This window comes from Sinohyriopsis cumingii, chromosome 4 (genome assembly GCF_028554795.1).
Source record: "Sinohyriopsis cumingii isolate HCF-2022 chromosome 4, ASM2855479v2, whole genome shotgun sequence".
NCBI classification, from domain to species: Eukaryota; Metazoa; Mollusca; class Bivalvia; order Unionida; family Unionidae; genus Sinohyriopsis; species Sinohyriopsis cumingii.
In genome coordinates this window covers 120585226-120613092 of record NC_142964.1, presented here as the reverse complement: position 1 = coordinate 120613092, position 27867 = coordinate 120585226, and the positions used below count along the sequence as shown (strand labels likewise).

The 27867-nt window shown below is 35.2% G+C and overlaps 1 protein-coding gene across 2 annotated transcripts; it reads left to right on the top strand.

Annotated features, from left to right (window-relative positions):
- On the top strand, window positions 1-27560 carry LOC149802010 (uncharacterized). 2 transcript variants are annotated; one of them, XM_089956410.1, is made up of 3 exons: window positions 1-865; window positions 17743-18106; window positions 26664-27560. In XM_089956410.1, the coding sequence occupies exons 1-3, from the start codon at window positions 482-484 to the stop codon at window positions 27041-27043; spliced, it is 1128 nt and encodes a 375-aa protein (XP_089812536.1). In that variant the 5' UTR covers window positions 1-481; the 3' UTR covers window positions 27044-27560. The 2 variants fall into 2 exon arrangements, with proteins under 2 accessions (XP_089812536.1, XP_089812537.1); XM_089956411.1 differs by lacking the exon at window positions 26664-27560 and having other exon boundaries at window positions 17743-18164.
- The last annotated feature ends 307 nt before the right edge of the window (window positions 27561-27867 follow it).

Sequence of the window (27867 nt, the reverse complement as noted above, 5' to 3'; positions counted from 1 at the left end):
TGGTTTTGTAGATTACATTGATTATAATAACAACGTCTTTGGCTGATGTTATCAGTGTTAAGTTTAGACACCAAAACTTCGGGACGGATATAATTTAGCAACTGCAGTATTAGAAAGATAATCTAATAAATGAATGTTCAACATGATGGAACAAGGACTGGCGTCGAAATGATCGGCTTAGATGATGGCACATGTCGGCTTGGCAACAAGAAAGAAAACCCGCCTAGATCTAAATGTTTATAAGGTCTACAGAATTAACGCCTTTATGTATAAGAAACATATTACGTATGCTGTTTAAAGTAATGAACGCTGCATGATGTGCACGTATCGGCCGATTTCGAATAGTATATAAATATTGTTACAAACTTATGGCTGTAATCAGTATGTGCGAATGATGAGCTGGGATACTGGATGTTATTACAGTTGTTTAGGAAATGACAGTGGACTGTTTTTAAGTCTTTCCTAATCAAATAAGCTAAAAATGGGAGTCAGGTGTTATTCACCATATTGGATGAGTGTTACTGGGGTCTTTAGTTTATCTTTGTTGTACATGGGATTCATAGCGTTAATGGTAAAAAGTGCCGAACTTCACAACTACTACAAGTTCAGAGACAACTACATGTTTATTGCGAATTCCGGGAACGAATTGTTTCGAGTAAGAAGTGTGATTGAGTGCTCTCAGCTCTGTTCCACAAAAAGCTCTTGTGCTGGATTTAACTTCGGACTGCAAAAAGATGGAAGCAGAAATACTAAATTATGTGCACTATTTTTTGAGTCGGATCTGCAGGGCGATGTTTATTTGCATCCGTCGGAACTTTCCGTGTACACTGCTATAACTCATCTGAATTACTTCATGAACAACCAGGTATTCTATCTATCTATCTATCTATCTATCTATCTACGGCATGCATGCGCAATTTACGGTCGGCGGGACGGATCTGGTTAGCGGCCTAGCTTTATTCTCTTATTTACATCAAAGTGGTGTGACTTTAAAAACCACTTTTATGTAAACTGCGCTTGCCTTCAAGTTGGTTCTTGTGCACTTCGACTCCCTATATTTGATATTTAGTTCCATTCTATTTTGGCCGAGTAGGACAATGCAGTAATATAAAAGAGCTAGGCGATATGTGTTTTACTTGTGACGTGGGTTCGATTCATCCCTAGAACGAAGTATAACTCTAATGTTTCCGACTATATTAGTGTAATTTTATATCAATTTATTTGATTTAATTTAACTCCAATTCCAGTTGTTTCGAATTTGTAGAGTAAGCCCTTGCGCCAAACCTTGCCGTGGGGCTTACTAATATCTCCAAAATATCACTCTTGTTTCTTTGTTTTCGTCAACATCCTTGCAGAAGGTATTAAACAGAGTTCATACATGTAAAACAACTTAATAGCTAGGTATGAAAGCATGTAAAAAGTAACTTATTAAAATGCTCGGGATAGGCTAATAATATAAATGTTTGAAGGTAACGTTTTCGAACATTTTTCCTGCACAACTTTATATAGAAATAAATATGTAATTAAAAACAATTTTTATCTCCTTTTTTGGTGAATGGGAATGATAACTAACTGCATCCAGACTTTAAAACTTGAGAAGATACGAATTTTTGTAGTTACTGGTCGAAAACTAGTATTAAATGTTGTGAAAAAATAGGAGCACCTATTGTAAGAAATTTAGAATTAATATCATCAGGACCTACCACCCTGTACGCATATAGATTTGCGAGTGCATCTTGTACATTATTGTAGATATTGCAAGGTGAGATCTCTGGAACAATATAAAGGACACACTAGTAGTATTGTCAGCCACAATGAACCGTTCTGAAAGAGCGATCAGTCGAATAGGTTAGCCTCATCGATGCTGCAATAAAACTGTGTTGGTTTGTATTAATGCTGAACGCTCAGAAGTTCTATTCTGCTAGAGAATTTTCTTTCCTGTATTGCATCACAATTTGGGGCGAACACAATCAGTCTACACGCTATCGGCCAATTTATTGAAACAATGTAGCTAAGTCTTCGCACTGCACTACCAACTTTATTTCTGACATGTCACAATTTTCACTATGTGATGGATCATTTCTTCTTTTTAGAGAAATTGCATACTCTTTTTATTTTTGCGGAACACATTTTATATTATTGTAAATCCAACGATGGTCTGTGGCTTATTTGTTTTGAGTTACAATGTCCAATTACGCTATTCCTATCAAAGGACTTTTATATAGTCGGCACCCCAATTTTTTTCTATTTTTTAAAAACACCTTTATGTTCAAACTTTCTTTTAATCTGGCTCATCAGTTTTGTTTTAATAATATTTGTTTTAATTGTTTTACTTTTACGTTCAAACTTCCTTTTATCAGTCCCGTCCTAGGACGGGAAATTAAGCTAGTTATGAAATAAATTTAGACTCAGCATGGGATAAATTTATTACGGCACATGTTAGACAACTGAGTTGTTAAACAGCCTAATGACTAATGGCATAACATTCACACTTGACATTTGGGATTAGTACCACCACCACCAGAAAAAAGATACTTTATACATGTATACATGCATGAATATAAGTACGTTAACTACCAATCATTAAGATTACCTGTGAAATGTGTACATGGTAAACTAAACAATACACCAATTACGAGACTAACTTCTGAAAAGTACCTAAAATGTGTAGTAATTAATACAAGTACATTTTAGAATAAAAGTATATAATATTAATTTCATGATACCAAACTAAACAACCGATATGCTTGATAGTATGCTTATGATAGCAACATAAATTCCATCCAAGAACAGTGTATAATATATGATTTGGGGTACAACATGGAATTCTACATGTTACATATGACAACAACATAAATTCCATCAAAGAACCGTGTATAATATATGATTTTGAGGTACAACATGGAAATCTGCCTGTTACATACGACAACAACATAAATTCCATCCAAGAACCGTGTATAATATATGATTTTGGGGTACAACATGGCAATCTGCATGTTACATAGGACAACAACATAAATTCCATCCAAGAACCGTGTATAATATATGTTTTGAGGTACAACATGGAAATCTGCATGATAAATATGACAACAACATAAAACCCATCCAAGAAACATTTTTATTTATGCTCAGCAGTGAATTACTTGATTTTCTAATTAAAATAATATTGATATTTCACTGTAGTGAAAAAAATAACAATATTTTTTCACTATAGGAACTAATTTTTTTGGGTCAGAACATATTTACGTCCCTTTGATTTTCTGTCAGTGAACTACTTTTTCCTTATGTAGTGGTTGTTTTCTTATTAATAATCCCTGTCTATTATCCTTGAAACTTGTAGTTTGTTATTCTGGAAATATCAGTTAATTGTTATTAATCTGATGTGGAACGAATTTTGTGCGCAGGTACACATAGCACAGCATAACATCTACGGTAAACAGCTGATATTACCGTAAGAAATCTGCTAATTCACTGTGTCACGAACTTTAGGTAGCCTACGTATGTGAGCATAAAATAAAAAGAATATTTGCTTGAAACGAGTTGTACCTCAAATCATATATTATATAGAGGATATTTGCTTGAAACGAGTGAATCACGGGTTCATTTCATCTCGTGGGTGAAAAACTTTAGTATTTTCACTCGTGGCTTCGCCACTCGTGAAAATATTGTTTTTCATCCACTCGATGAAATATATCCGTTATTCACTCGTTTCAAGGAAATATCGTCTATATAATATATGATTTGGGGTACAACATCGAAATATGCATTTTACATATGACAACAACATAAAACCTATCCAATAACCGTGTATAATATATGATTTGGGGTACATCATGGAAATCTGCATGTTAAATATGACAACAACATAAAACCCATCCAAGAACCGTGTATGCTATAGTGTATGTGGTACAATATAGGATTATCCATATATATTAAATATACAGAAAAGAATGCAATTAAAATGTGTTAGAAGAATAGATATGTAAAAAAAGGTGGACTGGGGAGAGCAAATTCAATAGAACTTCATTGGGCAGCCATCTCTGCTACGTCACTGTAAGCCAACTGATGCCACTTATTTATCAGGCGTTCCGGTAGTCTAATTGAGTAGAGCTCCTGCCTCGGATGCGGGAGGTCTCGAGTTCGAACCCCGGTCGAGTCATATAAAAGACTTATAAAAGTATACTAGCAGTTAGTGTTAGGACTGGTCGTCCTGGTGTCAGGATAATATCGTGGAGAAAAACTCAATTAGTTTTTAGTCCATAGTTTGCCGAGTTTAATAATGATAAGCTCCAGACAGCAATAGATAGGGGTTTTAACACTACAAAACAAATTTATGACACCCCACTTCAACATGTTTTTTGTGTCACTGTAAATATCGAAGTGAGCAATGTCAAGCTGCATTACGTAAACCGTGTACTTTGATCTTTCACTTCATTAAAAATAAATTTATTCATAATAATATAATTTAAATACGCAAAGTCTCGCATTCAAGACTTATGATTCTGTATGATTCCGTCAACTTATTAGTATAAAATGGTCTTAAACCGAGAAGAAGGAAAAAAAACAATAACAATAACAACAGCAAATATAACAACAACAAATAAATAAAACAGCCCACATTATGTTCACCACCCTCTTTTCGTAAACAATTTCGCTCAACAAACGTTGCATTTGTTATTCATTTCTAAATTTATTTTCCGCAATCCACTTAGATATTTCGTTCATCTCAGTATTGGTCTATTTGTTCTTGCCTATAATTGAGTGTCATTTTGACGATACTTTGTAATTTGAAGCTGTTATTTTTAATGAGAGAAAGTCACCTTTCCAGGTGAGGTGTTTGCTATAGTATATAATATCATATTTTCTTTATAATTCTGGTGCTAGGGTAAGAATTTCCCGCCCGTCATTGGTTACGAATTTTGTTTCATTTGTATAAATATTTATTTTAGGAGCAAAATGTCTCAAGCGGTGAGTTTGTGCATAAGAAAATCACCGGGGGTAACTCGCACTACTTGCTTTGCGTGCACAGGTTGAGCACGTATGGACGGTATCCATTCTGTAGTTTGAGGTCTGATGAGGTGTGGCGGAAAGTTACGGCTCGTACAAGGATAAACAAAACGGTCCGTCTGCCTCCTTATCACTTGAAGGGATTGGATACTTTTTCCTTATGAGAAAGAACTATGCCCGTGTTTTGCAACGATGTTCTCAGACTTCCGTGGTTCGGAAGTCCAAGAAAGCCCAAGGATCATTGACTCTGGATACGCTGCCTTCAGTACCAATGAGGGGTCGATCCTGGGTCCATCCCTCGAGAAGAACAACATCAAATTGTCTGTAACTGTGCCAGGCTAATCACGCCTTCGAGAAAAGAAAAGCACTGTATTTACTCTTTCAATTAAGATAATATATCTGATATGGCCTCTTCTTTCAGATCAACATCACCTGACCGGTCTTTGTTTAGTAACAGGTCATTGGTCACCTGCATTCGAACACATGTCACCAATCAACGGAGTCACATTACAGTGTTGTCAGTGTTTATTGCACACTCTGCAGAACTGTTCCAAATCCGCAGGGACACTGCATTGGACACTTCTAAGGTCTTTTTTAACCATAGCAAGAATCAAGTATGGTCTGCACCTCTAGAAAGGGGGACTCTTTTTCAAAGCCTCATCACCTCCATGGCTTATAAGGATTTAAGGGACCATTAATACCAGTATCTTTCATCAGCACCTGGCCCGATGAAACTTGCAATGAAGTGTTCTCACTCTGATCGCCCCTTGGGACCCTTGACCAAGTCCTTTTACTTGCGTGTGTGTGTTTGTTTCAGCAGATGCAACCTTTGCAGTCTCCAAAGCACTCCAAAGCAAACTCTCTGAAACCCTTTGTGTGTGTGTTCCGCCCCTAGGGACTTGCTCCCAGCCCTGTCTCCTCACGGAGTCCACGTAGGAATTTCGACTAAACCTATTTTCAGGAGCTTGGTCTAGCATCACGGGTGATTGGTCTTTTCTTCTGTAAAGCAGGGCTTCCGACTTCGATTCCAGAAATATACTCCGCTATCATGGACCCAGTTCAGACTAACGCAATTAGAAGAGATGCACGCCCCTCAAGATGGAGCAGTAGAGAGGATGATACACGATTACTGTTCTGTTTTTTATTCTTGGATTGTTTTAGCCTCAAGAAAGTTTCGACTCATAATCGACAATTTCCATCTTCCGTCCGCACAAAACATACGTTCTGTTTTGTCTCGGCTAGGTAGTTTACCAATCTCAAGCTCTTCTGCTCCGACTTGCTTCTGTTCCAAGAGATTTTATTAGGAGAATGAGGGCACTCGCAACCTACCTGAGGTTTCTATTGATTCTCTTTCTCTAGTATTTCGACGTCTGAGTGGTGCACAATGTACTAAGGTTTTCCATTCTGAAGTACTTGTCCTTTTGTTGGCTCACAGTAACCCGTCTCGGGCTTAGACTTTATATGTCGAATTCGGGTCTTATCTCTTATCAGGATTTCGTTTTGCTCACGATTCTCACTCTTTTCTGCACACCGACTCGGACTCGTCAGATTTGCTTTGGGGTTGACCACTCAAGAGGAGCCAGTGGGGCCTAGTTCTTCTGGGATCTTGTCTTGGAAGAAGCGTCTCTTTAAATAAACAAATTGGATGTGTGGGGTGTGTTTTTAGCTCTAAAGGGGAGTGTCAACATTTTAAGGGATCACAGGGTTTTGGTTCCGTCAGAGAACATGTCAGTAATTTTATTCTTTGCAAGAATTAAAACCCATGAAGCTAGATCTAATGCTACTTCTTGGTCCTATTTGAATAATTCATCCCTGGATGACATGATGAAATCGACCTTCTGGAGGTTTCATACTTTATTTTTGATTTTACCGTCGATCTTTGGCGCATTTTTTCTTTTGGGCTTGATCGCAAGTGCACAACACGTGGCTCGATATTTTACCAGCTTGCAATGAACAATCTCACCTAAACGATAAGTGCAACATTTTTAATTATTATTTTCTGGGGCGAAAGCCTCTATCTAAATTGGCAAATTCAGCTGTGCAAAAGCGGCATGTAATGTATTAATGCTATTAATTTTATTGTTTCATTGTTTTATTTATTTATTTCAGGGGTAAACCACTTTGAATTATGTAATACTTACCTACCACTTTTGCAACGATTCCCTACTCCAAGCATTATCTGTTGTCCTGTCCTCTATGTTCATGTCATGATGATTGTAAACAGGATGTGGTCTGTGACGCATGTGCCAAACTAGGACATGGTTCATTTGTCTGCTCTAGAACCACCCATGCTAACAAGAGAAATGAATAATGTAGAATCATGCAGCTTAGACGTGGGCGTTTGTTTCCCGGAAAAGTATACAATGCAATAGAAGATGGTATGTATTACATTATTAAAATTAGTTTACCCCTCTCCCACCCTCCATTCCCACCATCAACAAGTAGAAGAACAGCAAAACAAAAAAAAAAACAAAAAAAAAAACCTACTGTACATTATTAAAAATATTAACCACACCCCAATCTGTATCCAGTCTTGTCAATTGTATTGTATAAACTTTACGTGTTTAATTTTTGTAGAAAAGAATCGGCATCAAGGACACCTGGGTCTGCGTGTGGACCCGGATTGTTTCAATATCGTTCATAAAGTAAAAGCAGCAAGCATACAAAAGACGCTAGTGCACAAAGTTCTCTATTTTCCTGATATGTACCCTTGGTTTCTGATGCGAAACAAATTAAGTGAAAAGGACGTTACTGCAAAGGTAAATATACAGAGTAATATAAATCGTGTACGGTCAATGTAATCTGTCATTTGAGAGATGACATTATTTAATTACATAGCAGTGCGGCGCGACGGAGGCCGGGGCTGCGGGTTAGATATGGTTGTGGTCCCCAGGTGTCAAGCGAATGGAACCTTTCGGTAGCTTTTTGTTTGAAATGTTCAGAGCATTTCACCTTAACGTCACTGAGGCAAGTTTACATAAAAGTTATATTTATGAAAGGCAATTGGCATAAAAATTGCTCTCTAAAGGAAAGTAAGGGAGCTACTAAAGAATATGATCCCCGAGCGCCTTGAACCCTCTCGCTGCCATTGCTACAAATCCACTTTGAGAGCACATACATTTGCTGTACCGGTCTAATAATGACTCGAAGTTTAATGGAAAAGTTTTCGTTGAGTACGTTATATTTCTGTTATAGACTTTTATCACATAGCCATATACTCCATATTAAATCATTACCATTTACGATCCAGGATTTAAACTATGCTTTACAATTTTAGTCTTTGAATCAATATGTAAAATTAGATTAAAAACATTCAAAATGCGCTTTTACAACACACTTGAATTCAGGTTGACCACATAAAAATATCTATCTGCATTATCCAAATTTTTCGGTGGTGTTTCAGATATACGAATAAATAATCCCACAGTGCGGAATTTGTCATGTTCGAAACAAGATTGTTAAACTAGACATTATTTCAGAGTCCTGTGCCTACTGCTTATTTTTGTTTTATAAAATGTCTTTAGTCATTGGAAATATTGCATGATGAGTGATTAATTACAGCTCAATACAATAAGAATTATAGGCTTTTGATTTTGAAACTATTTTCTTCTGCTTTCCTTTAATACGGATCAGCTTTCTTAACAACGGATAAAGTAAAATTTGTTTCGTTGCAATATTTGTATAAACGCAATACTAATTCATGATTAATTGCAACACTCTAATTAAAAACATTTGCTTGAAGCTAAGTGATTTTGTTTTGGTCTTGCTAAAAGACTGGTATTATATCGTATTATATAAACCAAATATGTCCCGTGCTGACAAGATTATCCGATGACTGGAAATTATTGCAAATTTCAATTCAGGTTACCAGGCTATTTGTATGACACACGATACTGTGCAAATAAACCCATGCATAAAATAAAATTGCAGCAAATCAATTTAAATAGCGTTTTCGCTCATGTAACTGATCCCATTATACAATCAATCCCAAGGGTCTTCTGTATAAAAAAAAATATATGATTGAAAAGGCCTGCCTAAAGCTCTGACTATAATATAATTTTACATTTTTAGATCACTACTACTACTACTATGACTACTACTATTACTACACCGCTCGGGTGGTTAAAGGTTCTGTCTGTAGGAACCATCTATCCCTTCGAATAAAGATTTGACCGTTTCATGCGGTTCGCTATTTCCTATTTAGCCAAGCCAAACCATACCTTAATGGCCTATCTCAGTGGTAAAGAACTAGGCTTGAGAGCTTCCCTGACTCATGTAGCTGGCTGACCTTTTGCAGTCTCCCAATTTACCATTGCACAAGGCCTATAATTCATGCCAAATGATTTACTGCTTACGTCTCACATATATAGCCAACTGTTGTGGACACAAATGCGCAGTTTCCAATATTAAAATTTGTGATGTTAGAAAATCATATTTTATTAAAAGAAAATCGTTTAAAATAGTAGAAATGTAGAAATGTAAAATAGCAGAAATGTAGAAATGTAAAATAGTAGAAATGTAAAATAGCAGAAATGTAAAATAGTAGAAATGTAAAATAGCAGAAATGTAGAAATGTAAAATAGTAGAAATGTAAAATAGTAGAAATATTGCATTATTATTGTATATCTGATAATGCATCCGATTTTCTACTCTTAGAAATATTATTAGAAACATGCATGAAAAAAAGAAAAGAAAATGTATTCCTAGAATTAGAAAATTATTTCCGTATGGTTAGATTTTCTCATAAATTATGAGAAAACCGGCACCACCTATCAGTGACAACACTTTTCTCTCTAATTTCTCCTTTGATACGTTGCTATCTCTGGGAATTCTCAACAGTTGTGAAAAATCGAAACGTCACTTGCGTGAATGACAAAGAATAATTATATTTTTGAAGCGGTGGAATCAATCTACGTAATTACGTATATTTAACTCATGTCTGTAGTTTCAAAAGGAATATGCATACTTATTTTAAAATTTAAACAGATTGATAATATACCTGTGTTTTAAAACGTTTGTATCAATTTTGAATAACAGGTACATTATCCATGTTGTCTGATTATAGTGTTTACTGAAGACAAGAGATTTTTTTGTTAAAGCTGGATTATTTTGACTGTTGTTTTACTGTTTTATGATTCTATAATTTTATTAAAGTACATACTAACTTTCCAATTAAAGTCTTTATCTGAATGTTTTTGGTTTTATTGTATTCAAACATACAACAGGACAGTAATCTTGCTCATCCACACGTCAAGTGAACAGCCAGTATGATTTCACACACAAACATGGTTACTGATCCAGGTTGTTATTGTCCATGTAGTTAAGTTCTAAAAGTTTCAATGATAATAATAATAATAATAATAATAATAATAATAATAATAATAATAATAATAACAGTAATATAATTTTTATTTTGTTGTTAGTAGTTGTAGTAGTATGAATATCTTCGAATCAAAACTGGATCATTTTATTTGATTTTGTTTCGTTTATTTATTTACCGCGAAATGATTGTATTCCCTTCTATTCTTTATATGCACTAACAAAGCTGTGGGACGAAAACATGTCCAGTTGATAAGTAATTAATTTATGTATCGTCTAAAATTTCGTTTTCATTTTTATTTCCTTTTCGGTTTCCTCTTAGTCTTCTTTATAACTAGATGTGTGTAGATGAATAAGATCAAAGTTTACATCATTTATGAAACACGCAAACTGCGAAATTCCTTCAAGTGATAAATGCTTGAGTAGAAATTAGCACGCGGACATTGTAACATGATAACAACATTAATAATACCTTGACGCGTTGGAACTGAATGAAAACTACTGATCAAAAAAGAACAGGTATTTCATTTATGGTTGGGGCTTCTTGAAATATTATTTACAATGAATCTCTGTCATTATGATCTATTTTTCTTCTGCCAAAATTTTATAAATTTGGCAAGTATCACTAACATTTAACTAGTTTCAGTAGTGAATCAAATACCTGCACTTTTAATATTAATTTGATTCCTAGAACATTACGAAAACGGAGGCATTTTTCAGTCCCCATTATGTTACAATATTGCTGTTAGTGATGACGCATCTTCGAAACCTAGTGACGTTAATGTGGCATTTAAAGCCAAAGCGAAGCAAAGCAAAGGACGTTCATTTATAGTGCGTAATTGTCTTTCAAGGCTCGTTACTTCAAAAATCTTGTAAAGTATTGAGTTCAATTCTTATAATTACAAGTAGTTATAAAATCAATAACGAATCTCAAGTAATGGATAACAAAACTTTATTTTGACTATTGTTTGCAAGTACTGTCAATGCACACGAGAAGGACGGATGAATATATAATTAGTTTCTTTCTGGTGTTATAAACTATTAACTTCTAGTTTTCTGCATCAGCTAATAAGGTTGCGACCAATCAAAATGCTTGCTACAGAGGCTTTGTAAAACTGCGGAATTATTATGACGTAGTAGTAGTGTATATTCTGGAATAATGCAATATATGCAATATTGATAAATGAATTCATTAAATATGTTATCAGAAATTGGATATAATTACATCTAAACTAATAACACAAAAATGTCATCACCAGAATGAATTATTTTTTAAATGATAAACATTTATAATATTAATAAATAATTTTCCTAGCTTGATACAATTTGAATTAATACGTTTTCATTGAAACACGTTCGAAAATCACATTTCATGATTTATTTATGTTATACAAAAATAAATTAAATAACGTGTAATAAATCAGGAAATGAAACATACAAATATGTTGACCTATCCAAGGATGACCATTGGAAGTCTTACAAATGTATTCCCAGCAGGGTTCTTAATATAGTCAAGATAGTGGGGACAAGAATGGAATATAATCTTTAACTTAGTGCATCTTGTTGTTGTAAAATGACGTCATACTCTTAATGAAAGATATTAAGTACAACGTATAAATTCGTATATCAAATTACTGATCTAATAAATAAACTATACAGTATCTAGAGTTTAGACGTATTACAAATTAACATAATGTAGGGTTGCACCCTAAAAATAAAATACTGGTGCACATTATAACCAGATACGTGGCACTGCAGTAGCATCAGACATATACACTAATTATAGTATCAAAACCACTGTTTTCTTCAATTGACATTGGTGTGCCAAGATTTTCCTTCACTGCACGTTGAAAGAGGGTTCCAGTTTCTTATGGCATCATGAACGAAAGTTGTGAATCTAACTCCGTTCAAATAGGGAAATGTGAAATTACAGCAGCTGGGTCTAGTCAAATAGCTGTGTTTCCTGATGCGCGTTCGAAAAAATTAGACGAGTAGAAAGGAGATTTATTATGATCAGTTTTGAAGACATTGCTCAGTCTTAGTTGACTAGTACTGTTTTTCACATTTAGCTTGATTGTACATTGTTATTCATATCGTTGAATGATGGTCCCTGGATCCAGGTTCTTCAAGAATCTACTTGTTTTTTGTAACGTTTAGTTGTTTTTTTGTTGTTGTTGTTTTTAAAAAATACAAATACTGGAGTACCAACCTGAGTATGAGTAGTCAAAGTGAGACTAAATCAAATACGAACATAGCATGAGTAGTCAAAGTGAGACTGAATCAAAGAGAAGCATACCATGTATAGTCAAAGTGAGACTGAATCAAACATGAGCATACCATGAGTAGTCAAAGTGAGGCTGAATAAAAGATGAACATGAGTAGTCAAAGTGAGACTGAATCAAAGATGAGCATACCACGGGTAATCAAAGTGAGACTGAATCAAAGATGAGCATACCATGTATAGTCAAAGTGAGACTGAATCAAAGATGAGCATACCATGTGTAGTCAAAGTGAGACTGAATCAAAGATGAGCATACAATGAGTAATCAAAGAGAGACTGAATCATAGCTGAACATAAACGTTTTCACTCTTTAACGGACAGGTAGTTGTTAAGTCGGTCGAGAAATCTCAATCGTGAACTTAATCTTTTTAAAAAAATAATGTCATGAACTATAATTTCCCCAGACAAGAGAAATCGGGTAGCCGAGTGGCTTCAAGCGCTCGCGTTTATAGATTACGCACATATCAACTAACGCCCGAATGGGTTTGAGCCTTGGCTTAGCCAATGTGGGTATGTGGAAAAGTTTGCCAGTATCTTCCCGTTGGTAGGTGGTTCTCTCTGGACTCTTCCTTCACCAAATATGCTGGCCGCCATGTATAGCCTATCATATGCCAAATATGAAGTGACAGCCAGAAAATCGCAGGAAAAAAAATCTTCAATAGTTTGATGCCAAAGTATTTGACAGATTTTTTGTGTTACTAATGTTACTATTGCATGTAACCTTGAGTTAAGTAGCTTCTTTAGGTCGCGTTTTGATCCAGAAAGATTGCACTCTGTTTCCTGAGTGCAGTGACAGTTTGTAAACTGACAACCAATATGGGCAATATTCAAGTTCTTTATCTAAAAGTTTTGAGATATATTCAGGGTCTTTACGTAAAAACACATTTCTAAAATTAGCATTCAAAATCAGTTTGCATTTTGAAGCAATACTAATGATCATATCCTTTACACAACACACGAAATTGTTGGGAACCGAAAATAATGCATTGCGCAAGTACCATTGTATGGTCTGGCGCTACCCCCAGCGACTTCAATTATTTGTTTTATATTATCTAAATACGATTCAAACCATTGAATTTCATAATCGTATGTTTCTTACCAATAATGTCATGACTTAAGGTGTCAAAAGCGTTTTGAATGTGTATCATCATCGTTCCTGTTTGAATGTGTATCATCATCGTTCCTGTACACAGACTTTTTCAGTTAAAGCTTAATATGATCAAATAGATTAATCCAATATGTATCTTTCAGTACGCATGTCCAAAAGCTAGATTATTATTCATACAGTATGTTGTTGTCAATAACGTATCTATCGAGTTGCAAACATATTGCTTTCTGCAAGATTTTTGAAACAATGTTTGGAATGTTAACTGCTCTATAATTCCAACGACGAATTTTTCTCACAAGGAAGAGAGAAAAGATGCACACAAGTTAGTTTTAGTGCGGCAGAGTTAAGCTCGCTTTGTGGCGTTTTGCCTAGAGGCTTTCTTTTGTTTTCTTAGGTAACAAGAGTAAAATGCCTTGCGCAAAGACAACATACAAGCAGATCCAGGACACAACACGCCAGCCAACCCGACATGGTCTGGGAATTAAACCCAGTGCTCCAGTGTACAAGTCCGACACGCTAACCACTGAGCAACCGGCTCATTTTGACATCGGGAAATTTGATCATACAAATTTTCCACAGGAACTGATATTGTACTTTAATCATGTGTTCATTTATCCATCGTTGATTTTATATTGTTCAGCTTGACTTGCGACAGAAGCTGTACGTACGATGAGTTTACTGTCATGGGATTAATTTGTGCCAGTTGCCAGGAAACTGCTACACGTTTTCTGTACGCAAGTAGGTATAAAAGTGATAACGTAAGCCGGAACGAGACAAGAGTGAGTCCACTTTTGATGAGAAAGAGGAACGGAAAAGGGGCAAGTCCACTATAGGTTTGGAGTGACAACCAATATTAAACCACACCACACCCCAGCCCTCTGACGCTTAACTCTGGACATGATGAAAGTTATCTGCCAGTAATGTTCTCTATCAGTTATCTGCCAGTGATGTTCTCTAACATATATCTGCCATTAATATTCTCTACCAGTTATCTGACACTAATGTTCTCTACCAGTTATCTGACAGTAATGCTCTCTACCAGTTATCTGACAGTAATCTTTTCTAGCAGTTCTCTGCCAGTAAGGTTCTATTAGCAGGTTTCGTTACTACTTAAGTTTGGTTTACGCAGGTTTACTAAAAATAATACATATTATTTTGTTACTCACACACACTCCAAATCCAGTGGGTTGATTTGACTTTATTTTATTGGTACAATCGAATTGACTTTGACATTGTAGAATACGGCTCTATGATAACCAAGGACAAGGTAGCATGCAGGCTGTGATAATATGTCTACATCTTCTTGGAGATAATAGGGAGTGATGAAAATAGGTGACAAAACAATAACTATAGGAGCATCGTATCTTTTTAGTTAGATTCACTGCAATGTAAAATCCTACATCGAGTTCATGTATACTTCGGCTTCGCAAAATAAACACCTGCATGACCTCGAATCTATCTTTTAAGACTGTAGAGTGCAACTATTTTTATTTATATGTGTAAAGCATTTTTGCGAGTTCCTAAGATGTATGTACATTCCATTTAATTGTTTGCTAGTTAGGTTTATTTTATTTGTTCCATTACATGCCAATGGACTTGACACTGTCCAAAATTGAGTTCATTTCTGTTTGACCCAAATTGACCTTTTTATTTTATTCATTGTAAAAAAAACTAATACATAGCTAGATTAATCTCGATATATGGGTTTAAAATCAGTAATATTATTAATAGAAGAAGTATATATGCTTATTTGGGTCAAAAATTTTGAATTTCCTAAGTGAAATATACATAATCCAGATTATTGTTTTGTAAACATCAGGCTCATTCTAGAAGGTTATTTTCCATTATGTAATTTTTGTTTTAGAAAATTCTAATTGCGATCTGATTTCAAGTAGGGAAGTATATAATCTTGCAACTCTGAGGACGTGGTCATTCGTGCTTTAAGTTTTAGCAGAATCAAGTTGGATGTTGTGTCCAGTATTTTGTATTTATTTCGGGAATCTTTTTCTTAAAATTATTGAATTCAAGTGATTATTTTCTCTGAAAATATAAAAGTGCTTTGATAACGTTCTTGGTTAGAGACATTCACTGGAATTTATAATGTATTCAAACCTGTAATAATATATCTGTGATTCAACAAAAGACTGTTAACACATCAACACTCTATAAGCTATAACAAACACGTCATCACCTTCAGTCTTTGTATTTCTTCGGGATTTGAATTGAGTTTTATTCAGGACTTTAAATTATTAGGACTTGTGTCTGTAATTCTTGGATTATTTTTGGATTTAATTCGCAATTCCGTAAGTTTTTTTTCTTCTCATTTTCACTTTGAATCCATGGAAAATAAATTATTTGCTAAATTTGACAAAGCTTGCTGTCTTTTACTCTTTTCTGTTACTTATTTTAAGAGCATAGACTCGTAACACTAAGGCAGAAAATGGTGACCCTAGTAATGAGTCGTTACTCTATCCTATAAATACGAGGATCTGAAATTGGGCGAATACATGAACGATCAATGTATTTAGTTCTTACTGATCCACGTTGACCTACAGTAATTACGAAATAAACCTACAATCTGATGGAGTACTGCACATTTTATTTCGAATGTGTATCACTTAATGATATTTGCGAGAAAAATATCATACTTTAAAGAGAAGAAAAAAAATCTTTTTTTGACAGCTTCGAAATTCGTCCAATGTTTTGGATGTGCTAATTAAGTAAACGTTACTGGACTACCATTTCCCGTAATATTCGATTTGTTTACTAAGGGCAAACATACATCATTCCCGGGCAACGGACAAATGTTATAATTGTTTACTGAAGGGCAACGATATGCTACTTGGCAACAAGTAAATATCGGTCGGAATGATAATCTATGAATTGAATATTGCCCATTACTTCCACATCTACGTGAAAATGTCCGTGGTCAATCTCATTTTGAACTTGCACTAATAGTCGATAAGGCGACATAGGATTTTCATTTGGGATCTGAAGTCTAACCGAATAAATTGACCAGTCTTCGAAATGCTTTAAAAGGAATATTAAACACGCTTTGTGAAGCAAATGATTCATGGATTATATTGCCTAAAACACTTTCCTGTTTGATGCTATTGAAAAAAAGCTATGTTTAAAATATTGGACATGTTTTACACAATGCATCGTGTAAAATAAAACCATTGAAAAAACTGATTTAATATTGTCAATGACCGAAACTTATCAAACAAGAATCATTCAGTTATTCACAGCATACATTTAGCATCACCGTACGATAGAATTTACAACTATTGACGTTTACGATTTCAGTTCTGATATTCATTCAGAAAAAGCATTAAACCTAGACAAATATATGTCGATATCGACAGCACAAATGTACTGTTTTAATCCTTGGCTATTATTTTAAGCATGTTCTCCCAACTATTCTCATTATGTTGTAGTTATGTATAATTTGATCAAAATAAATCAATATTACGCAAAGCAAAGTGATGAATATTGCATACTGTTTGCGTGATTCTTTTCAGAACATTTCGTGATTTACGCATCATATACAGTGAGAATTATTCAAGTCATAACTATCGATTTAAAGACATTCCAACAATGGTAATGTTTCCAACTCAGCAGTAATTCTACGGACTGCTAAAGAGCTTTTTATAAGTGAATGTCTTTTCCATATTGATTTACAACTGTGTAAAGAATATCCAATCCATCAAAATATTGTTTTGTTGGCAAGTATGTAAAAAACAACACCAAACGAAACCAAATAAAAAGAAAACAGGAAGAAAAAAGTAGAAAGAAACACACCCTTCTCCTATCCCTCTTCCCATAAAAGCCAGCAAACACGTGCACTTTGTAATATGGCCCTAAAATTATCAATGAAGGTGCATAAAATAGTAAAATTCCAATATATTAGGATTATTATTTTTTTTTTTTATCACTGTTAAACAATTCATGTAATTATACTTCCGTCGGAATTTGTGGAACAAGAGCATGAATAAAACGTTTTACACTGCTGTCTTTCTGTTTTTAGGTTTTGGAACATACAACGTGTACGACGTCATCCACACTGAGCAAAGCAACACCAGGAGTAGTTGATTCAACGTCAAGTTCCACTAAATATTCATCTCCGGCAACAAACACGACCTTAACGACCACTCTATCTCAACAAACAATATTTACAGCTCACTCTGTGTGTATGAACCCCGACGCTTTGCTTCAAATGGCAGACAATTATTACATTCTTATTGTTGGTCAGACGACTTTCCTTTACAACAACTGCATGGAACTAACCGTGGGGGCTTATCAGAGCAAGCCATTGTCCAGTTTATTTCCTGGAAGCAGTTATCCTGTGATCGCTGCTTACAATGACGATACGTATATTTATCTTGTTTGCGGTAATGTGGTCTTTAAACGTTTGCCTAAATTTCCGTGAATAAATATAATGGCATCTTATTTTACAACTGAACTTGAACAAAAAATTACAACCTCATATTCATGATAGTGTTATTAGATCCTGATGTCTCAATCACGTCTTTTAGTTTAAATACAGACTTACAATCTTCACTTAGTCAAAACGTTCTTAAATTTCATTCTTTCACGTTGTTGGATTTTAAACTGAAGGAAAGATTTCGACGCTTGAATTGTTTTTTTAAAATTCAGGCCAGGTATGATACTAGAAATACAAACATAGCAACCACTACAGAGTTTGTGGGACATTGCCGAGATAGTTTAAATCACTGAGAAAGATGCTACTATTAATGGTAAATCCATTCTTCAGACTTGTTAATACTATTAATTTTCGTCAGAGTCTAAGCTATTGTAGTAATTTTCAAAGCTGTGGTTAATCACATCGCCCAGATTTATGTTGTTGTTGTTGTTGTAGGGTTTAACGCCATTTCTCAGCACACGATAGGCTATACATGGCGGCCAGTATTAATGGTGGAGGAAGAACCTGGGAAAACCCCTGAAAGAACCACCGACTCACAAGTGTACATGATTTGTTTACAAAGTAGTTCCTAATACACTACTGGGCACATGTAACCTGCACGTGAATGCAATATGAATGTGTGCAATATCGTAAACTATTTCACGATTCTGACAATGTAAAGTTAACGGAGAAAAAAATGAACATATAATAAATATGTTTCTAATGAAACCTGAATCAATGCAATAAGAGAATAAAATATAGACGAACAGTCATACATATAATTATATTGTTATAAAGGATATACAATCTATCAATTAAAAAATAATTATACAATTTTATATAGTGCATTTGCATTAAGGCCATTAGGATACAAAGTATCTAATTTATGAATCAAATAACTTTCTTTTATGAGTCTATTCATGTCACTATGCACATTATATATTGGCATGAAGGAAAAATCGAGTAGAGAGTGATTATTGGTGTTAAAGTGTGTTGAAATATTTGAGGAAAACTGAGGATCTCTAAAAAAATTTATATGAAAGCGTTGATTATTCATTCTCCTGGAAACTTGTTGAAGTGTTTATCCAACATATTGCATGCCAAATGTTTTTACAGGTTATCAGGTTATCAGTTGATATGCAGTTAGTGTTATCACGTAGAGAAAATACATCTTTTGTAATAGCGCTACTGAAAGAAGTACTTTCTCTTATGTTTGCACATTGAGAGCACCGGTGTCTGTTACCTTTAGATGACGAAAATTATCTATTTTATTTTCTGTCTGTTTAGTTCTAATTAGAAAATCTTGCAAATTCTTGGGTCTTCTATAAGTGAGAATTGGTTTATATGTGTTAAGTGATTTTACTCTGGTTTTATTTGATGTTGTTGTTGTAGGGTTTAACGCCATTTTTCATCACACGATATGCTATACATGGCGACCAGTATTAATGATCGAGGAAGAACCCGGGAAAACCCCGCAAAGAACCACCGACCCACGAGAATCTACTGGCAAACTTTCTCACATACCCACATTAGCCGAATCGGCGACTCGAACCCACGCAGACAGAGGTGAGATGGCAATAATCCGTAACGGAGAGCGCTTTAGACCACTCGGCCCCCACTCGGCCCCCCCCCCCCCCCCCCCAGCTTTTTGTAGATATTCAATTACCATAGGGCTGCGCCGTATTGGCTCTTTCCAGGTAGGATCATCAGATCAGGATAAAATGCTTCCGGGTCAGTACTCAGCAAAGTAGTTTGTATCTAAACTTAGATGTATTGTTTGGCTGTGCCTTTCATCCTGAAATATTTGTGGCAGGATTGGTTTTTCCATGGAATAATTGAGAAGCAGTCTTTTTTATTTTGTTCATACGTTTTATTTTGGTTGTCAAAACAGCGGGGTAGAAGTGTACACGTAAAGTAAGTGTGAAATATGGCCACGAACTATATTTTCATTGACCGGGATATAGAACCATGACCAGTTAGGTTTTCATCAGCTCTTATTGGTAAGTATTCTGTGCAACAACTTACACGTATTAGTGTAGTTAATGGACTTTAATGGCACTGTCACCCCTTGGAATTCTAGTGTGATTGGAATGTTGGTCTTAGTTCAGCTGTGAGAAACGCATGCATGTATGCAGTAAAATTAAGGCTGGTCTGACTGCATGTAGCCGAGCTGAACTGAATTAGCTTTCATTCCCTTCTGGTGACGTAGCACATATCGCTTGTGATAATAATTGTAATGTACCTATGTTCATGCCAGCATACATTCTTCACATTACTTCTGTCTTATTCAAGTTATTGAAATCAATATTAATATATAAGAATAAGAATTCTACAAGATTTTAATCGATTCGTCTTCACAAATTTTTTTTAAAAATTCATTTAAAATCCACTTATTTCAAAAGAAATAATATAAATGAAGGCGACTGGCCAAAACATAACAAAATGTTAATTAATACGTGAAAAACTATACAAAATAACATTAATGCTGTTTTTTGCATTCGTTTTATTAGTTTATGAAGGAATACGATCATAGATTGATCGTGGATAGATCGTGCCATTAATAATTTACAGTAATGTGTCTCGTCAGACGTCCTTCACAGCAGTTGACAGATTTTGTTTCGCAATTCTAGTATTCGTTTTTATTGCACACACACACACACACACACACACACACACACACACTGATCGGGTCATGTTAAATAGACCTGACAGCATTAACTCAGTCATAACCAGAAGTGCATGTTACACACCGCAAAAGCTCCGTATATGTGAAGTAACAGAATCTTAAACATGTATTTCCATAAAAATTGTATTGTGTCTATTTATTTTAAAGATCAACCGTCGGCTAATTTTAAATCTTGACAAAACATAATTTAATTCATAATGGATTTTTAAGATGGAGCTAAACAGTATTGGTCATTTATACTGAGCTGAGAATTTGAGGTATCAAATATTCTACACGGATTTTAAGCGATTCTACAATTAGTTTGAAACTTTTAACAATATTTGTGAATATAAATTTTTAAATACTGCTAAATTAATTTCATTTACGTATAAAATATTAAAGAGATACATTTGAGAAGAAAGAAAAAACGTACATGGGTAATGGTTTTATAAAACTGCAAGGATTTAATAGATGATTCGTTAACTTTACAGTTGTATATTTTCTTCGTCATATGCCTTGATCGAATATATGAACAAAACATTTACGAGTCCTCAATGTTTCAAGGACATTCGATTTTTTTTTGTAGGAAATAGTTCGTTATGATATTCAATAACGATTGAGGGTTTTCTTCTTTTTGAAGAGAGAAAAAATTAAGTGCCAATCAATCATGTCTTACAAAATTTTGCAAGAAAAATATAATTTTATGTAGAACAACGTCATAACTGAAAGTAAGAGATATAAAATGGTATAGGATCAAAATAGATACAAAAGCAAACAAGAAAACCAGGGTTTTCACATCGAGCTTACAGTCACCGTAAAACGTATGACCTTTGTCCAAAAGTAAACGCGTTGACGAAGTATATCTCAGAATTAATTATAATAATTTTATTAAAACTATCGTTCCGAGAGTGAGGAACATACAGTAGGGGGTTTAGTAAATGCAGTTGGAAAACATGAAACCAATACCTTAACGGATAATGTAAATGATTGCAACCTTGCCTCCAACGTTGAACAAGCATATCTCAGAATTAATTATATTAACTTTGTTAAAACAATCGTTTAAAGAGCGAAATAAATTGGGCGGGGGGGGGGGGGGGGGGCGGGTCTTAGGAAATATCAGCAGTTGGAAAACCTCTAACCAAAACTTTAACACATACTGTCAATGACCCTAAGGTAAAATGGATAAGAGTGCGAGTCGCAGAATGAGTTGGCTTAGGTTGTTAATGTCTCATTCCAGATATTAACAAACTTAAAGAATGGGTTTAAGAAAGATAATCAAATGATGAAAAGGAAACCGAATACAACCTTGACTCCACGGCAACAGCGGCGAGTGATCACGTCTTAAAATGAATCATATTGGCTGTAAACTGATTCAAGCAAAGCATGATGGAAATATATCAAATGGTTTAGAGGAAATAAGCAAATTAAAATCTTTAACCAAACCATTACCAAACGTTCGATGATCCTGTCTCCGGCGGACACTGATACTTATGTTTCATGGGTTCGAGAACAGTGTGCATCAAACAGCCAACAAGCCTGTGAACATGCCTAAAATGGTAAAGCTCAACTACCTTCGGAAGGCTTTTGTAACTAATAATTCTTACAAAGTCTAGACTAAGCAATGTTCAAAGCCACTTCGCCTTCACCTTACAATGATACAGCTATACTTGATGCAGCTATACTTTTAAGCAATTAGTGTCTCAACGTTTTTAGATGAATGAGAAATCTACTTTTTGAAATCAGCCTTTCAGACTCTGACAAAGACAATATTTAAACAACTTAACCAATTTTTGGAAATAATTTAAAATCCTTTTGGCTAAGACACAGAAATTTGAGTGTAAAATGTCAACGTCGTATATTATTCTAATATTTTACGGAAACAGCAGGTGAAATCTGCAAGTATAATTTCAGATATGCGTAATTAATCATATGAAAAGAAAATTATATATAATCAGTTTTATGCTTCCACAAAATTGACAAAGTGAACTATATTATGTTCAGTGAGTCGCAGTAACAGCCATGGTTTGTGAAATTAATGACAGGCTATTGTTACTCACCGGTATTATTCATATGGTAATATATGACAAAGTATACATAATGATATTCATCCAACTAAATCTGAAATTTGATCTCCCATTAGCAGACAATTATTTTTCAGTTCTGTGGATCGATTTTCATTTGGGTTCGTACAATTGTAGTTCCAAACAGGTTTATTAAAATTTCAGAGGTGAAAAGTGCACAACTTTAACTGACCTCAGTTTACTTAAGGACAAAAGATAATGGTTTAGAACCTTACATAAAGTATAAATTATTTTCATAGTTGCACATATTTTTCAACGCGCAAAAATCCGTGCATGTGTTCTTACAATGATTTTCTTCCCTGCAAAGTAAGGCAGTAAAACACTTATAGAAAGTACATGTATACACAAGTTATAACATATACTATACATAAATATACTAGTTATGACATAGTCTGTACATACAAACACTAGTTATATTATAGACTGTACATATAAGCACTAACTATAACAGAGACTGTACATATATACACTGGTTATAACAGACTGTACATACATACCCTGGTTATAACATAGACTGTACATTCGTACATTAGTTATAACAGACCGTACACACATATACTGGTTATGGCATAAATTGCACATACATGCACTATTTATAACATAGACTGTACATATACACTAGTTACAACAGACTGTACATACATACATATAACAGCTGTACATACATACATATATACATACATACAAACATACATACATACACATACATACATACATACATACATACATACATACATACATACATACATACATACATACATACATACATACATACATATACATTATAACATAGACTGCACATACATACACTAGTTACGTGTAAAGTGATTATAATATGGACTTCAAAAAATGTACAACTCCAATCAGGCTGTGCATAAACTTAACTGATTTCAATGTAGGGAAACAAAATCTTTCAAAGGTTGCGATGCGCCACAAGTTTATATGCAAATCAGAAACTGTTTCAATTAGTACTTATATCACTGTTGTAATAAAACATTTATATACATAAATATATCGTGTTTCAAGGAAACTTTTATTTTCTAACCCGGATTAAACTTAAAGTTAACATAAGTAACCTCGTAAGAGAAAAGGAAGATTATTAATTTTCCCGATGAGATTTCAGCGCGATACAAAAATGTGCAAAATGTGCAGATATTTTTAACAGTGGGGGACAAGGTAAAGATTTTAACAAGGCATTGACCCTTACTATATTAAACAGTATGGGACAAGGTAAAGATTTTAACAAGGCACTGACTCTTACCATTTTACAGTCTAACGTTTACTCTGCATTAAATAGTCAGTATTATGCTAATATGCTGTTACATCATAAACATACACAGACACATACCCATGCTAATCTGACTTTAGACTGGATTTGATACGGTATGGTGCTACACAGACACATACCCATGCTAATCTGACTTTAGACTGGATCTGGTACGGTATGGTGCTACACAGACACATACCCATGTTAATCTGACTTTAGACTGGATCTGGTACGGTATGGTGCTACACAGACACATACCCATGCTAAGCTGACTTTAAACTGGATCTGGTACGTTATGGTGCTACACAGACACATACCCATGCTAATCTGACTTTAGACTGGATTTGGTACGGTATGGTGCTACACAGACACATACCCATGTTGATCTGACTTTAGGCTGGATTTGGTACGGTATGGTGCTACACAGACACATACCCATGCTAATCTGACTTTAGACTGGATTTGGTACGGTATGGTGCTACACAGACACATACCCATGCTAATCTGGCTTTAGACTGGATCTGGTATGGCGTGTGTTACTATTCTAAACAAAAACTGAACAGGCTGAAAGCTGATTCTAAATCTTCACAAAAAGCTTTTCCTAGATGTCCTGTCAATTCGCATGACAAAACAAAATGTTACAAACACATTGTTACACGCCATTACATCCAGCATGTATGGTCTATCAATACCAAATAATAAAAAATGCTGATTACAGTAGAATAATTCAACATTTTAATAAACATATATGGTTATGATAATAATAAACCTCTGGGCGAAGTTTTGATTTATCAGTATTTCAAAACACTATTCTATTGCATTACTTGACTCAAATTACGATGTTTAGATTAGCATATTGTTACTGGTAATATTAAAACCTGTCATGAAGAATAAGTGAAGGATGAACAAAAAAGAAACGAAAATCAACAGAAAACGTGCTCTCTCTCTCTCTCCCACACACACACACACACATACATAAATACATGATGAGCTGTTGCTGTGGGCTTAACACAATTCAGAAAAGGATAGGCAATACATGGCGGGTAGTATACGTGTTGGATGAAAGACCCGGAAAAACCTTGGGAAGAACCACCGACCCATGGGAAGCTACTGGGAAGCTTTCTCACATACCCACATCGGCCGAGTGGACATAAGTGGGATGGCAATGATCGGGAAAGTAAACGCTTTAGACCATTCAGCAACCCACGGACCCTTATATAACGAGTCTTAAATCCCCAAATGGTATGTGTTCAACCTGGGCGCATTACACTTTCAGACAGAAAATCAAAACGACCACTGTTCAATTCCAATATGTACATTTTTTGGGGGGGTAAGAAAATTGAGAAAAATAAAGAAATACACGGATTATTTTTTTCTAATGAGAAAGGTTTATTGCTGAAGGTTAAAAATAATGAGAGTCAAAATAAAAAAGCATTAATTGGTGTCGAATCGCTTAAAAAAAAAAACGACTCCCACCTTTAAAATGACAGCAGGGTAACTCTGTAATTTATCATTAAAATAGAAACATTTCATGATATGATCCTCCTGGTGTAACATTTTTGGAGGTGCTCGACTGCCCTCTTTGATAACAATTGTTTTAAAGTTTAGACAACACTTATTTGAAAATAAAAAATGAGCGGTATGATTTATTTCATTCTTATTTGGATTCAAGTCAATCTCACTTTCCTGTTTAAGTTCGTCTGAAAATTCACAAAGAAATCTATGCAAAATATCTTAAATTTTTTTTGTTCTCAAAATCAGGCCCCGTTTTGGGCAAGTGCTCCTTAAGTTCTGCCTTGTTCGTTGATCGGTGCTCGGAGGCGATTATTGGATTTCAAATGTGGCCTCCGTGCCATTTTGAGGGAGGTTCAATTCGGCATATCCCCACTCAGTAATGCTTCAGAAAACCTACAAGAAAGAAGGTAGAACGTGGTACATAAAATAACGGTCGTTGGGTTATAATTCCCTATTATTATGAGTCATAACAGACATGGTCCACTCTCAGTTTTAACGCTTTTATCGTGAAACTTGAGTATAATTGCGGGCTTTTGCTTTGTTAACATAGGTTAGTATTTCAAAATTTTATAATTTTCTGCAAAAGTGAGGGAACCTTCACGAAATAATATCCTTTATACATTATATACTACGTACTGCCGTCTATTCTCGCGTATAGATCGCGTCCAGCTACAAAAAACATAGTCCTTGATCTGCCGTCCCATAATGTTGCGACAGAACATGGTCTATTTTGTCAGTTCTAATGAGTATCCTAACAAAACTACATTGACCCAGATCTGCGGGCACATTATGCGACAACATACCTGGGTCGATGGACTTTGCAGTGGGAATCGACTAATAAGCGAGTACAGACGGCACCAAAACTTTTGGTGATATATTTGACCACCTATAAGTCAAATTAATCAAGGACATTAAACACTATCAAAAGTTTGGGAATTAAGTATCTTAAATTTTTCTCATAATTTGCTGACATCAGATTTTTTTCTTCCATTTCCAGCCACCTCGGTGTACGTCTACACAAAGCACAACCTAACATTGGTCAAGATGGAGACTGTTCAAAACCATTTCAAGACAACTCTGAACGTGACTATAATTGACATGTTGTGGGATGCCAATGACACATCAGTTTGGATATTTACTGCTAAAGAGCTATATATTATTGACCAGAACGGACGCACAAATATCATACATTATGACAACAACGGTTCGACCAATCCTTACAGAGCCCAAAACCCCTCCGAACGACCGGTCAACATCCAGGCCGTGTCACGTGACAATGAGTGGAGAGATGTGTTTGTAGCAAACAATACAGTGTACTTCTTCAATCATGGGAAAGACGAGGGAACTTGGTCACTTCTTGGCAGTATTAAATGTTAAAAAGTGACATTTTTTTATTCACAATAGCAATACCATGCCTGCAGTTTGAAAAAACTTAGTATGCGAAGACATAAATGTATGCCTACATTTTCAAAGTGTACGAATAATGTAAATAAAGGTAAGACGCTAGCACACCCATCCCAACCCCCAGCACCACAACTAATATGAAATAATTGGACAAACCTCGGTTCAGGATGCTAAAGTAAAAACCAAAATAAAACAAGGGGCCATAACTCATAATTATGATAGAAAAGGGTCAACAAGTAAATTTGATTCAGGTGTTTTTGTATTGTGGATGTCTGCCTTTGTAAACAAACGAATACTGTCCAGCTCCAGCTGAAGTGATCGTTATACTATTATATCATTGATATGACGGAACTTGTTACACTGTGTAACGCTAGCGTTATGAACTCTGGGAGAGATTAGATGTAAAATGACATGGTTGTGTCATCTGTCTCCCACTGAGTGTTAGTGTGTGTGTGATTTGGAGTTTTAACGTACCTTTAACAATTTTACAGTCATATCGCTACGATGTCTGCAGTGTGGCAGCTTATAATGATGTCAAGCACTGGGGCATCATGCCGCAGACATGTAGCATGATGTCCCACCCAGTCACATTATCCTGACACCAGGCCGACCAGTCCTAACACTAACCTCTTAATGCTGAGCGCCAAGCGAGGCAGCTATTAGTACCATTTTTGTATGTCTTTGGTATAACTCGGCCGGGGATCGAACCCACGACCTCCCGCATCCGAGGCGGACGCTCTAACCGCTAGGCTACCGGAGCGGTTCTCTCCCACTGAGTAATGAAAAAGAAAAATATC